Below are 14395 nucleotides of genomic sequence, written 5' to 3'. Positions count from 1 at the left end.
TTTTGTTGTTAGATATGTTGTTGTTGGAATTTCCTCCTGCTTGCCATTGTGATTCCCTTTATGTCATTTTGCATCACTCCCTGGAATTTCCTAGCTACATCCTGATGGGGCCTGGTTCCTCCTTGCTTGCTGCTCCATTCACCAACAATATAGGGACAGGCCTCACTCCTTACAGGGGCTCTTGCTAATAAGGACACCAGCCCCCCCCCCCCCAACAGGAAGCAAATCAGACCAGTGAGTGATGACAAAATAAAATTTGGATATTTAGAATATACACAAATATTTAGAATGATCCTGTTGACTTTGCAGTGACTTGTCCTGATGGCTGGCTTACTGGCTATGATAGCTGCTACAAGCAGGTCCTTGGAAGTTTAGCCGACTACTCCAGCGCTAACCAGTCGTGCAACGTGCTGACCAATGACACGGGACATCTTCTCTACATCAATAACCAGACAGAGCTCGATGAGGTATAGTATAACTCGGCTCCTAATATTTCTATTTTCTATTCCTGATGGATGATATTCTCATTTTTGGTTTTAAATCTCTATTTTCTTTTCTTCTTTACATTGGGAGTAATTCAATTGAGTTCAAAACCTTATCCCAGACACAGCTGGATATACATGTGTGCAACATAGAATGTATCAGTTGAAGTCTACAAAGATAATGCTTTAATGCCAATTAGACAACAGAGAATGATATGCAAAGAGAGCAATAAGGAAGGATACTATTATACTAGAAATGAGCAATGAATAAAGAGCAGATACTACAAAAGTTGGGTAGAATGTTGATATAAATCAGAAAATGCCATCTATGCCTCAGCTTTATCCCAACTACTCTAGAATAAGTGTAGATCTCTTTTTTTTTGCTACCAAATTTCATCTTCCAAAGAGTTGTGTTTCCATTTTGAGTATCCATTCATTTCCCCTGAAGCATTGCAGTGTCCTTCTTAGAACATCCCTCCAGACCTTGAAATTCACAGGGCTTGTTTCTTAAAGATTTACAACTGCAGTAACTTTGCTATTATGGTTGCTACCAAGGAAACCTTGATCATGATTGGTTGCTGAGCCCTGTTACCACGGTAGTTGCCATAATGACAAAGTTACCATAGTTGTAACTCTTCAGAAATGGGCCCAGTTGCACAAAAGTTACTATTATGGTAACTTTGCCATCCAGTGGTAACTAGCAGGGTAACGCTGATCAACAGCCAATCAAAATCAAGGATTCCATGCAAGTTACCACTGGATGGCAAATTCACCGTAATGGCAAATTTTATGCAACAGGGCCCTGGTTCAACTTTGATTTTTATGCTGAATCCCAGCCATGGCATGTTTTCCTTCAGCAAGAAATTGATCCACATTGTGCTGCACTCGACCCAGGTGAGGTGAATGGGTACCTGGTAGGATTTATTCCTTGAGTGCTTTAGCGCCAATATGTCGTTTCAGCTACAGTCGAGGTACATGTAGTAGTGTGATACCAAATGTCAAGTGCAGTAGAATACGAATGTATATAGTAATTGGACTTTCTAAATGGGCCATATTATTTTAGGTGAGCTGGTTGTTCATAAAGCGTGGGGAGTCTGAGAGCATTGAATACCTGACCGGACTCCTGTACGAATCCAGCACCCTCTCCTTTGATGACGGCATCGGAGCTCCCGATGCGACTTCCTGGAGGACTGAAGAGGGCGCCCCGTGGGTGAAGAATTATCCGGCCGGTTCAGGAACCTGCGTCGGATTGGCATATAATGACAAGACTTGGGAGTGGAGGCTGATAAACGTTGACTGTACAGATTCAATGTATTACATCTGTGAGATTACGCAGAGTAAGTTCTTTTGAAAAATAGTAGCTTAATTAAAGCCTGTCAAAAGGTTTGGTCAAGGGTTAGTGATGTATATTATACTCTGGTATCAGCTAACATTTCAAAATTACAAAAGTATAGTAGTATTGTCTAGTTTTTTTTTCAGCCATTGAAATTAAAATTTGCCATTTTTTTTAGCCATTAGCATTCAAATTTGGCATGTAGCTTCTTTCCCTGTATTTTTTTTTCTTCCATTTGAAATGGTTGTATGAAATTGCCAACATACATTATGAGCCATTTTGAGGGGTAAAATATGCCATACTTTGGCTGTATTTAAAATGACGTTCAGTCTCTAAAGGCAAAGTAATACTTTGCCTGAAAATGTGATTTTAACTGAACTTATGATCGACATCCTTTTCCGATGTTCTGTTATCTTGTAGCCGATGGCAACTGGGGTAGCTGGGGAGAATGGTCTGCCTGCAGTCAGACCTGCGACGAGAGTGCCGACATGGGGACCAGGCACAGGAACAGGACCTGTTCGGACCCAGCCCCTATCCTGGATGGGAACTACTGCGAAGGGAACAAGACCGAGTACGGGGCGTGCGGCTCACAGTGCCCTGCAGGTTAGTGGAGTTTGTTTTGAGTGGAGAGTGTTTAAAGAGTTCTAACGTATTATTGTATTCATTAATAGTATGTAATAAATGTGGTCAAGATACCTGAAGCATTGCTTGGAAATGAAAAAATTATATCAGTTGTGGCTCCTACAATCTGGAACTCGCTTCCCCTTAGCTTTAGATCTTATTACTTATTCCTCTCTCTGCTCCTATAAAGGAGCACTTATGACATATCTCTTCTGCAAATAGAAATGTAGTCTAATCAGCAAGCAATTGAATAATTTTCACAGTCAATATGTCTGTAGTTAAGTTAGCTAAGTTAATGAGTGTAGATAAGTACATACATGTACATGTAATAGGTTATGTGATGGAAAACACTTAAAGAAACTTTAGTACATGAAGGTACATGTACATTATGAATATTGAATTATTAATATCATATGCAAAAACGTAAAAACATAGGCGAAAAACACTGATTGTTACTCATCTGTAAAAACTCAAATTGCACCCACCGACATTTTTTTCTTTCAGTACATGGTAACTACTCTGATTGGATCAATGGCGAATGCAGCGTTTCTTGCTACTCATGGGACAGTGACGGGAACAGGTACGGAGGGTTCCTGAACAGGACCAGGAACTGTACCAATCCGGCTCCTCTGTATGGCGGGGATAACTGCACAGATCTCGGGGACGAGTTTGAGACAGTCAGTTGTGGGACGGAAGATGGCAACGCCTGCCCAGCAAGTAAGTTCACTATTAAAACAATGGAGTCAATGAATTTCATGTATGTAAAATCAGCTTCTATTCTTCAATTGGTATCATTTGTATATTTCTTCGATTGTTGGATATTTCCTTACAAAGTTTATGCAAATATGAAAATGACATTATCTTAACTTTGGTTGATAGAAACATGTACATGTACAGTTATTTTGCCATGGTAGGATAGATTTTATGTTTTTTTTAAATATATTTACACATATTATTCAGTTACTTTGCCATGGTGGACCTGGGCCCCGTCTTACAAAGAGTTACAATTGATCCAATCAATCTCAACTGTATGGAAATCCATCCATACCATAACTTTTTCAACAGGAAATTTGCACAATTTCCTTAATAAATAAAGCGAATCACACCGAGTCTTCAAGAAGAGCGATGAATGTATGAATATACATGTACATCTAGGAAATATATTGAATAAATTAGCTTTTGACGTTGTTGGCCGTCCATAGTTGTGATTGATCGGCTCAAGTGCAACTCTTTGTAAGACAGGGCCCAGATTTTATATGGAATTCAATATATTTACATATATTATTCAGTTACTTTTGCCATTGTGCATTGTAGGCCCAATTTGAAGTAGTGTTGATTAAATATGGTTTTACACATTCATTCCCTTAATTTGTCTATTTTTCTTTCTGTTCCAGTTAATGGAAGCTGGGGAAGTTGGAGTAACTGGACTAGCTGTAATGTGACGTGTGGAAGCGGGTATAAGGTCAGGACCAGGTCATGTGATAGTCCTAGTCCAGAGCACGGCGGTGCTGACTGTGAAGGCGATGATACGGACCTCCTTTCCTGCACCAGATTACCTTGCCCAAGTAATGATCTTCCTTCTCATTTCTTCTCTTCATCCTTCTTTCTCTCTTCCGTCCTTTTTTTCTTTCTTTCATTGTCCACTTTTACACTCATCTAAAACATACAAGGATGTTATATGAGGTATAAATGTTGTATATAGTCCATATGAATGCACAATGATCATATTGCAACAAACGTATAGAACTCTCTGCCATCAGATGTAACTCTTAAGAAAGTATATTTATGAACTAACTTTTTTTTTATTTTTTTTTTTAAACAAGTGCACATCTAGTTTCCAATAATGCATATAGCATTTCCATTTATTTGAAAGCAGGATAAAAGAGCATTGTAGATTAAATGCCTTGCTCACGGGCATAGGTGCCGCGGCCGGGATCGAACCCCGGACTTTCCATGTATAGCCAGGCGCCTTAGACCACTCGGCCACGGCACCTCAACTAATAAAAGCTTAAAAGATATCAAACTAACAGGATGTATATTCCTTAAATAATCTTTTATACTAATTTGTATAATGTTATTGTGCCTGTCCTCTAGAGTTTTATACAGTAGCCGATTTCCATTTTAATCATGTAATTTCATCAATACTGCTGTCATATTGTATTTTGATTATCGTATTTACACGCGTCGACGTATTTATGCCTGTTTTTTAAATCTTTGCTTGCTTCACTAGTTGATGGGAACTGGACGGACTGGTCTTCCTGGTCTGTATGCAGTCAGACTTGTGTGGGAGGAACTCAATATCGCACCAGAGCCTGCTCAGACCCCACCCCTATGTACAACGGAACTGAGTGTTCCGGAGATGACATCCAGTGGCAGAATTGCAGCAGTGATGTCACATGTCCAAGTAAGAAGTTCCGTATTTTTTTGGGGAAAATTTATAAAAAATGATAATAATAATGATGATGATAATGATGATGATGGTGGTGGTGGTGATGATAATGGTGACGATGGTGATGGTGGTGGTGAAGATGATGATGATGGCGGTGATTGTGATGATGAGGGTGATGATGATGGTGATTATGTTAGCGATGATGATGATGATTGCGATGGCGGGATGATGATGACGATGATGATGATGGGGATGATGTTTATGATCTTTATGAAGATGATAATTGCAGTGGTGACGATAATGACTGATGGTTGATAATGATGATGACGGAATGTAAAATGATGTAAAATAAAGTTCATACTAAATAGTTTTTGGAAATAAAAGAAGCTATTAACATTGAATTAAATGACTTAATTTTGATAATTTTGTTGTGAATTTGTTCCAGTTCATGGAGGTTGGTCTGAATGGAGTTCCTGGTCTGCCTGTAGCCTGTCCTGCGGCGGAGTTGGGACCACAACAAGGAACAGGTCCTGTAATAACCCCTCTCCGGCCCACGGGGGAAACTCCTGCCCTGCAGCCGATGACTCTGAAGAGAGTGAAACCTGTGGGAATGCTAACTGCCCAAGTAGGATATTGGCTGAATCAATATTTAACCAACAATTTCTGATATTATCTATTTTTGAAATGATAGAAGTTAACAACTTGAACCCTTCTGATTCATGCATTTCATAGTACCCTAAGGCTCACCATCCTGGGAGGATTGTAGGTCAACAACTCTATTCAAAATAAAGTGCGCTGTGAGGAAGAACTTCAACTATAAAGAAATAATTAATTGAATGATGATTCCTAAGCACATATATGTAGGAGAATAGGGATACATGTAAATCACTTGTAGTATGGATAAGTCAGATCACAGAAGTATATTGTATAAGGGAGGTTTGTAATCTCTGACAAAGAAATATTGATAATATATGATGTATCGTCATTGTTTACTTCAATATGATTTGTTTTAGCACAATATATAATTTTCCTTTATTTGTTTGTTGTAAATGTGGAAAGGGATTCATTGAATTGCAATTTAATGACATCATGATTTAAAAGTAAACATAATGCATATGAATATTCATGAAATTAAATTGATTTTGATTTCATTTTAGTTGATGGAGATTACAGCAGCTGGGGATCTTGGTCAGACTGTTCCATTAATTGTGGGGAGGGAGGAGTAAGGTATCGTTACCGGGCGTGTGATAATCCCGAACCACAGTACGGTGGCGTGGACTGTGACCTCAATGACCTCTACCTCCGACAGTCATGTGATTCTACTGTGAATTGCACAGGTGAGATATATTTATTTGTTCATTTACTCACTTATTCATTAAGTTTCATTTATGCAGGGTGACCTAATCAATAATTAGAGCAATGTTTACTATGAGCCCTGCACATGAATGTAACATGCATGTCAGATATATAAAAACAAATAATGCACAGGTGAGAATGCGTTAGTGGCGATGCATCACACTTAAGAGCATTATGTGATCAGCACAAAATGCTTATGCTGAGTGTGTTGCATTGCATAATGAATACCTGAGATGCCTGCAACGTTATCACCGATGAAATACTGTGCATTATTTGTTTTGTGAAACTGGTCGGTTGTATAAATTCATAGTGGAAAATTTGTCCAAATCCCTCCAAATATCCTTGGATCAAATCGACCAAACGGCCGCATCCGTTTTCTCATCAATGAGCAATTATTGTCGAAGTGATAGTGAAAAAAACCCAACAATAATCCACTGAACTTGTACTTGTTTCAAATCAACTGAAGACCTTCACATTTTTTTACTAGTTTGCCAAAATGTATGTGTGGATTTGTTGGATTTCTTGAGTAAGAATTATACTTGAATGAATTCTCTTGGTTTATTTTTTGTAGATGAAAGAGAGGACTTCTACCAGAACAAGCCCACCTCACAGAGCAGCACAGCTTCTGGCGGCGACTCTTCACGCGCCGTAGACAACGACTTCAACTCCAATTTCTCCAGCGGCTCCTGCATGGAGACCGATGTGGAGCTCAATCCCTGGTGGCAGGTTGATCTCGGCGGGGTGTATCAGGTCCGATCTGTATCTATCTACGTCAGGAGCGATGATTGCCTCGATTGTAGTGAGTATCCACACGTAAAGGAAAGATGCTAGGAAATGGGTAACTTGTCAATAGTCAGAGCGATGTCCTTCATGCAGGAATCCTGCGTGCAACTTTTCGTCATTATAGTTTATACTATCATTTCATCATAGAGTGGGGAATGTGGGAAGCTGAAATGAATAATGCATGGCTCCTTTATAACAGGATTCTTGATAAAAGATATGGCACAGACTTTCAACAAGTCGCCTAAAGATGAAATTAGTATTATCCCACTACCTCTCTGATCCTCTGCAGATTGTTCATCCAAAGTGTCTGTCTTCCTCCGCTAGTCCTTTTTCTGTCCACTTAAGAGAAAATATATTAACGTCTACCAAACTATGAAATAGCAACCGAATGTCACACATATATTTTTGTCTCGTTTTTCTTTCCCCTTGTTCATCAGAAATTCAAGATTTAACAGTTTATTGTCTGGAAATACAAAAATCTTGCCTCTGATGGCAATAAATGTACATTACTCAAGTACAAACAAAGATTCAAATATTCAACAATACAGAGCATAACATGCATAAACTATATACAGACATATCCAATCATACTCTACTTTTCAGCACTCTGACACCTCCACAGAGGCACAGAACAACAGATTCAGTGAACCGCATCTGCCACCTTGTGCACGTACAGAAAATGTAGCGCCAAAAGAATTTTTTTTTTCCTCAAAAGATAACATTATTTCTGTCTTTCAATCTAACCAGCTTGGACACTGACTCCTCTTGTGGTTCGGCTTGGTGTCAGTTCTACACCCAAAGAGAACATGCGATGCGGTAACATTGTGGAATCGTATTCGTCATCTGTGGTTGACGTGAGCTGCGACCTGATGGCCGGTAGATATCTTAGCATTCAGAACGATGATGACACGGAGACTTCGCTTTCGTTCTGTGAGGTGGTAGTCGATATAGGTGAGTCTTCTGTGATCTAAAGGGGAGTATTTCATAAAATAATTGGTCAGTGTTTTTCACTGATTGTGTATTATAAGCTACTGAAATCCTTGCATCTGATTAATCCATCATCCACAGGATAAAGATATGAAACAGAAGCTGATTTTATCTTATTTTTCCTTTAGGTTCCTATGCCTTCTTTGACGGATCGGCCAACGTCACCTTCAGCAAAGCCCAGGCCGAGTGCTACCAACACGGAGCGGAGCTGGCCACACCCGATGATCTCCTCGACATGTACGACAATGGAGACGAGTCGTGTGACTGGGGATGGGCGTCTGACGGGTCTGTGAGGCGTGTTGTCCAGTCGTCCTCGGAATGCGCTGCCAATGGCTCAAGCGGAGGGGTGGTTGACAAGGGTGCATCTGCCCAGTCCGGGGAGTGGGGTGTCTACTGCATTCAGAGAAGTAGGTTCTTAATCCATCTTTTTGTTTCTTAAATACTTGAATTAAAAAATTGGTATTTAATCCATGTTTAAAACTAGGTTTACATGTTTCATCCACTAATTGTGCTTTTGAGAAGAAAACACGTGGACAAATGATATGCCATTGCTCGCCGTTTAATTCCGTACGAGGCATCAAAACACAGAGGCAATATGCCTAAATAACATAAGAGGTGATAAACCTCAAAACAGTCTGAACAATGTCGTAAGACATAACGAAAAACTACATCTGTGGCATCCTATTAATTTTACTGAAAGATATGGTCACGTGATCGCCAGGAAGGGTAGTAACTCCTCCCTGGGACTGTTGATCACGTGACCCACCCGCAGGATAGTAGTTCCCACGGGTGTTTCCCTAAATCTTGGTAAACAACATCTTTGGAGCATATACTTTGATATCAATATTGGTGATCTGTCAGGTTTCAAACAAATTGTTTCTGAACAAAAACCTTCTACACTTCTAAAGCAATGTATCATGACATGCTCCTCCTTACCATTTACATATAAAAGTCATAATTAGCCACATAATGCTCTATGCTGCCTGTCCTTAAGTCCTACCCAACCTCCCAGCCATATTGTAGGCCTAGTCACTTTAATATGACTATCTGGACGGTGGACTTCTTTAAACCTGAGAATATAATATGTATGACATATAAAAGTATACCTCTATCCTATGGCCATCTATTCAACAATGTTGTATATCTGCCTTCTTGATAAACTCGTAAGTGCCCTGCCCAACCTTCCAACCTTATGCAGGCCAAAAAAGTTACCTCCAGATGTCCTTGTTCCTAATCTAAAACATAAAATCATAAAATAATTCAATATCTCTCCCAACCTCCCAACCATGATGAATGACTGTCTAAATTCTGCCCAACCTCCCAGCCTTAATGCAGAAATCAATGTCTTTCCAACCTACCAACCATGCTGATCTACTGTCGTAACTCTGCCCAACCTCCCAACCATGATGACTGACTGTCTAAATTCTGCCCAACCTCCCAGCCTTAATGCAGAAATCAATGTCTTTCCAACCTACCAACCATGCTGATCTACTGTCGTAACTCTGCCCAACCTCCCAACCATGAGATGTTTAATAAGAATATCATAAATCGTGATACACAAAATTTCCTACACATGGTAATTCTCAACAGTAATTCAGCTCTACGCATGGACTAAGATATCAGCTTGTATGGTAACATATGTGCTAAAGTCACCGCTACACTGCATTGCCTCAGAAATATGCAACCCCCTTAACGATCCCGTGACTAAATTCTGTATTAACGCCGGGTCCTCCCATCCCGATAATATATTACCAATGTACCTGGGTGGGAGTGGAGGGGAAAAATTTGTTGCCTCGAAGGAATTTCAGACTGCAATGGCTTTATTACGTGCACACGTTACTAGTATATTCCACAACGCACATGTTTCCCGCTGTGATTAGATCACATGTTATCCGGTTAGTGATCACATGCACAATCTGTATCGATTTGGACTTTTACACATTATATTCCTCTATGAACCTAACACTTGTTTCTCTCAAAAATTTACTGATCACTGAAAATGATCATTACCTTTTGAGAAGAAAACACGTGGACAAATGATATGCCATTGCTCGCCGTTTAATTCCGTACGAGGCATCAAAACACAGAGGCAATATGCCTAAATAACATAAGAGGTGATAAACCTCAAAACAGTCTGAACAATGTCGTAAGACATAACGAAAAACTACATCTGTGGCATCCTATTAATTTTACTGAAAGATATGGTCACGTGATCGCCAGGAAGGGTAGTAACTCCTCCCTGGGACTGTTGATCACGTGACCCACCCGCAGGATAGTAGTTCCCAAGGGTGTTTCCCTAAATCTTGGTAAACAACATCTTTGGAGCATATACTTTGATATCAATATTGGTGATCTGTCAGGTTTCAAACAAATTGTTTCTGAACAAAAACCTTCCACCCAATTAATAATTTTTTTTTTTTTTTTTGTTGTTGTCATAAGTCGCATGATTCTGGAGCATACATGAACTTGTCATGCTTGCAAATAAAGCTACCTAATATATTGGCATGGAGCTGCATTAAACACTTAACCTCACATGAATGGATGCAAAATGCCTATAAAAGGACGTTCCTTCTAGGGTAAACTAAAGCAAACTTCTAGTTGATATAATCATCTCAGGACTAAATGCATATAAGATGGAGGATACTGAGCACAATGGCCTGGATAAGGCATTACACACCATTTACAAACATTATCATGTAGCCCTTACAGCAAAACCTTCCAAAGACCATCAGTATCCTTTCAAAGAGTATAAACAAAACAGTATATTTTGCTCTCCTGTCTTAATTATCGTCCTTTCTTTCCCAGTTCGTTTTCGGTTCTCAAATTTATGCACGTCACCACAGGGACAGCCCCGTCTTGCGATTTCTGATCAACTAAGCAATTCCAAGAGTAAATAATGTATTGTACAACTACAATAAACAGGCTTTACCAAGCTGATTCATTCGAAAGAACTGGTTTGTCATAATTGACCTATACACTCTCCCGTGCAGTCCCTGCTTCTCACCCCTAAAATATGAAGAATAAAAAAGAATTGTTCGTCTATCTATTCATTCTATTCAGTTGTTCTTTCTTTCTTTTTACTTCCAAGTGTTATTATCCTCAATCCAGACACGTGCATATCATTATTGATAATAGCAAGGTAGTACTGTTGACGGTGCCCTTCACAAAGCCCGTAAAATGAAGTATGTACATAAACGACTAGAAACAATAAACGTAATAACACTAAGATACATTACAAAAGAAAAAAAACCTTGCCAGAAGCCTCGAGTTCTCAAAATGTTTCTCAAGCTCGTCTCCTCTCCATATCTAAACAAATCTTGCTTCCCTTGCTGCAGTTCTGAAACTGTCAATGAGAATGTCTGAACCCGAATCAGAGAGGTGCACTCTATCTCTATTGAAGAGGCTGTGGATTGTGGGGTCAAATTCATGTTTGATGATGGTGGTATCCGACATCCTGGCTAGTTTCCTCCTAGCGTATTTGTTAAGAGACTTACGAACTCCATCCAAGGCCTCCTGTGAATTAGAGCCTTGCTTGCGACCATAGTAGAAGAGCCGCGGTAAAATACCAGACCAGGTGATATGGGTGTGCGGCATTCTCGTGCGTAGATCTTGGATGGCTGTGTCAATTGCCATCCTGTACCGGCAGACATCATACTGTCCGATGTCATTTGATCCTAAGTGGACAATAGCTAATGCAGGAGGAGTGCCGCATCTCAGCCGGTTAGAGACCATCCTGGGGAGATCCTGGAGCGTGGTGCCGCCTTGCCCATGCCAGCGGACCACGATACCTCGCTCTCCAAATTGCTGATAGTTGCGTTGTGAAGCTCGTTCTTTTGCTCTTCTGACCAGGCTATCCCCTACAATCCAGATCCAGTTTCCAGTCCCCTCTGCAATAAAAAAATGAGAGTTCCCGGAAGTAACATGTTCTACCCATGTACACATGCCCAGTGCACTGACATCTTTCTTGTCATATTACATTTATAGCTGATTGGCTATTATCTCTGTTATTGTACTTTGACAACTGATTGTAGTTAAGTTGATAAGTAGGTTAGGATGTATGATGTAAAGAGCTTTGAGAAAGTTTGAAAGGCACTATATGAATATTGAATTATTACTCATTATTGTCATCATGAACTTGGATATCCGTTCACACACAAAGGGTAATTACAAATATGCACCCTATGCAGTATCCAATTGTCTACATTGTTATTAGCCGGCTAGATATATCTTTATTATTATTGTGTTACTTCTGCTTACATACATGTTTAGACAAATTACAAATGTGCTCCCCATGTAGAAACCCACTACTCGGCTAATTGGATTCTACCTTTATTATTATTGTATAGTTATGAATAAATGTAATAATACGTGGATGAAACTGCGACCAAGTATAGCGAATTATAAGTATGCTTCCTGAGTAGTAACCACAGGAACCATCCATAATTGTTTGCCCATAGCTTACATAACCTTCCCACATAGTTAGCTGTGGTAGTTACAATGTCGCAATAGGTCACCTTATGTAACGTAGATAGGCACCACTACGCCATCTACCCATGGTCATAATTTGCTCGGGAGGTATACCCTTTAGGGCTGCCATTGTGGCTGCCCCAATGCGAAAGGAGTGTGTTCCATATTGGTTAGCCCCGGCCCCCGACACAAACAGTGCCTTCTTCAATACTGCATTGAACTGATACCTGGAAAGGGGGGAGCCATTCATATAGCAGAAAAGTGGCCCTCTCCCTTTAGGCCGTACCCGTAAGTACGTCTCCATAGCCTTGACAGGGCATGTGCCCTCTGTCTTATTTTCTTTGATTTTAAGCGTGGTACCCCTCCCGTATTGGTCTGTCTTTGAAAATCTAATCTGTACCAACATGAATTGTGAATTTTCTTCCTGACCCCATTGGATATCATCTATAGCCAATATCTTCCTCCCATCATCACTCTGACTCTGAACCGTGAATTCTCCAACCCTCAAGAAGCCAAAGAAAGCCAACAAAAATGCCGCTTGAAACATTATTGACTCATACCTCGAGATTTGCAGCCGGCACGCCTGGGCGTTTGCCCTCTTTGTTTACCCACTGTTGATGAATGGGGGCAGGGCCCCTTGCCGAACGTGGAGAACCACCCCCTACTACGTGGAGGAGCCACAACTCCCCATTTATCTCCGCCCAGGAACCCCCTGTGGCATGAAATCGGTGCCGAAATTCTATATCGTAGTCCCTCCAACCATATCCGTAGTAGCGTGAAGCAGCAGAACGAATGAGGTGACAGTACTTCAGAATTTCATGAGTGTGTCGTGGATTTGCTGCCAGATAGACGCTCATGTATATTAGGAAGGCATTTGTCCAAATTTCAATGGACATGATTTTGTTTTTGGAGGGGGCATTGTAGGGCTTTAACACCCATTTTCCTTCCTCCTCGGCTATTGCCAGATTAGTTCTCTGTTCTGCTGCTTCGCGCAGTGTGTTGGAGGCTACATCTTGGGCGTTAACTAACAGATTTAGATTCACATACTCCCCCTTCCAAATCTTTTCTTTTATGCTTTGGGGAATAGATACACCCAGTGTGTCACCTACAGGGTTTAACGGGGAATGGTGAGGGTGGTGATAGCCTCTATTCATGTTCTCTGTGTTAGGTCTACGTTCTGTATTGATTATGGTTTGGTTATTTGGCCCTGTGGCCTCATTATCATGGACACAGTGTGAATTTTGAGTTAGGTCGGTTCTTATCTGAACACTAGGAGGTACAATTGCGGGGAAGGATGATGTGAATGGGGTCTCTCGTACCATCCCAGACTGACTTCGTTCTCTAATATTGTGCGATTCGTGACCTGTAATGTTATTATTAGTATGGCCAGGTACGCAGAACGAATCTGTATGATCTTGTATTTGTACTGACATGTATTCAGGTCGAGAAGGCTCACCTGCGGTATTATTACTAGTGCTGGGCCTGGGACAACTCTGAGTCTGACCCTGAGTGGATGGTAATTGCAGCACAGGCCCTTGTGAAGCTGCTGGCCTCTTATTAGCTGAACGGCTGGGTGAACGGCCGGATGAACGACCCTGCTCAACGTCAATGGGTTCTGGCGCTGCTCCTACTGCAGTGGCTGCGGGGGCTTGTCCGGGCTCATTCCCCGTCGTACTCGTAGGCCTACCGCTTCCCGGTGGAGCTAGCGTCCGAGTTGCGTGTGAGGCAGCTATCGTTTTTGTCTGGCGGGTGCCTCGACTTCTACCTCGTTTTGCCCGAGAACGCGTCTGGGCCGGTTCAGTGGTGGCCTTTCTCCTCTTCCCCATTGTTTTCCGATTCTGTTCGATTATGGAATGACTAAAATAGAAGACAAATATCGCTATTTCGTCGTTGGGGAAAACAAAAACGTTGCGACCTCCTAAAAATTTGTTTCCTCGAAGGAATTTCAGACTGCAATGGCTTTATTACGTGCACACG

At 40.9% G+C, this 14395-nt stretch overlaps 3 protein-coding genes across 3 annotated transcripts in view; 1 reads left to right on the top strand and 2 right to left on the bottom strand.

The window, feature by feature from the left end:
* Positions 1–14395, top strand: part of LOC129280166 (uncharacterized) — a 95947-nt gene that overhangs the window by 23488 nt on the left and 58064 nt on the right. Inside the window, exons 17-27 of the mRNA XM_064112056.1 lie at positions 310–467; positions 1546–1819; positions 2236–2418; positions 2941–3153; positions 3831–4001; positions 4667–4840; positions 5271–5450; positions 5983–6162; positions 6753–6980; positions 7712–7915; positions 8080–8358. Of these exons, the coding sequence (XP_063968126.1) occupies positions 310–467; positions 1546–1819; positions 2236–2418; positions 2941–3153; positions 3831–4001; positions 4667–4840; positions 5271–5450; positions 5983–6162; positions 6753–6980; positions 7712–7915; positions 8080–8358 (2244 nt within the window). The remainder of the gene's footprint in view (positions 1–309; positions 468–1545; positions 1820–2235; positions 2419–2940; positions 3154–3830; positions 4002–4666; positions 4841–5270; positions 5451–5982; positions 6163–6752; positions 6981–7711; positions 7916–8079; positions 8359–14395) is intronic.
* Positions 11178–11917, bottom strand: LOC129280000 (uncharacterized). The gene has a single exon (XM_054916061.2). It carries the CDS (start codon positions 11891–11893, stop codon positions 11258–11260), a length of 636 nt encoding a protein of 211 aa, XP_054772036.2. The 5' UTR covers positions 11894–11917; the 3' UTR covers positions 11178–11257.
* LOC135157185 (uncharacterized) lies at positions 11429–14369 on the bottom strand. The gene has a single exon (XM_064112057.1). The coding sequence runs from the start codon at positions 14242–14244 to the stop codon at positions 12973–12975; it is 1272 nt and encodes a 423-aa protein (XP_063968127.1). The 5' UTR covers positions 14245–14369; the 3' UTR covers positions 11429–12972.

This window comes from Lytechinus pictus, chromosome 17 (assembly GCF_037042905.1).
Source record: "Lytechinus pictus isolate F3 Inbred chromosome 17, Lp3.0, whole genome shotgun sequence".
Classification (NCBI taxonomy): domain Eukaryota; kingdom Metazoa; phylum Echinodermata; class Echinoidea; order Temnopleuroida; family Toxopneustidae; genus Lytechinus; species Lytechinus pictus.
The sequence above is the reverse complement of the archived record's forward strand: the minus strand, read 5'-3'. Positions and strand labels throughout refer to the sequence as shown.

Bases quoted from the DNA above. Each gene is read 5' to 3' on its own strand.
- LOC129280000 (XM_054916061.2), bottom strand. From the start codon at position 11,893: ATGTGTACATGGGTAGAACATGTTACTTCCGGGAACTCTCATTTTTTT.
- LOC135157185 (XM_064112057.1), bottom strand. From the start codon at position 14,244: ATGGGGAAGAGGAGAAAGGCCACCACTGAACCGGCCCAGACGCGTTCT.